The sequence below is a fragment of the Eimeria mitis genome, genomic scaffold, assembly GCF_000499745.2.
Source record: "Eimeria mitis Houghton genomic scaffold, Emh_scaff408, whole genome shotgun sequence".
Classification (NCBI taxonomy): domain Eukaryota; phylum Apicomplexa; class Conoidasida; order Eucoccidiorida; family Eimeriidae; genus Eimeria; species Eimeria mitis.
Genome location: NW_013572411.1, coordinates 12,631 through 12,984, shown reverse-complemented (window position 1 = coordinate 12,984; position 354 = coordinate 12,631). Strand labels below are relative to the sequence as shown.

The following is a 354-nucleotide window of genomic DNA, read 5'->3' as shown; positions in this document are numbered from 1 at the left end:
CAGCAGCAGCAGCAGCAGCAGCAGCAGCAACAAACCGTCTCCTCTGGCCCTCGCAGTTTCGGGGAATTCAAAAAGCTGCCAGCCGCACATCTGCTGCTGCAGCGCAGCAGCAGCAGCAGACCCCCAGTGTGCCTTCTGCAGCAAACAGCAGCACACAAGCAACGCCAATACCCTCAACACAAATACCACCCGAAACAGCAGCAGCAGCAGCAGCAGCAGCAGCAATAGCAGCAGCAGCAGCAGCAGTCCACACAAGAAATCTGACAGCAGAAGACAGCGACAACGGCTGCCTCTCATCTGCAGCAGCAGCAGCACCAACAGCAGCAGCAGCAGCACCACCACCACCACCGACAG

The 354-nt window shown here is 58.8% G+C and overlaps 1 protein-coding gene across 1 annotated transcript in view; it reads left to right on the top strand.

Annotated features, from left to right (window-relative positions):
- The window catches only part of EMH_0011270 (uncharacterized protein), a gene marked incomplete at both ends in the record, with an annotated part of 2,205 nt that overhangs the window by 885 nt on the left and 966 nt on the right, over positions 1 to 354 (top strand). Inside the window, one exon of the mRNA XM_013499197.1 lies at positions 57 to 354. Within this exon, the coding sequence (XP_013354651.1) occupies positions 57 to 354 (298 nt within the window). The remainder of the gene's footprint in view (positions 1 to 56) is intronic.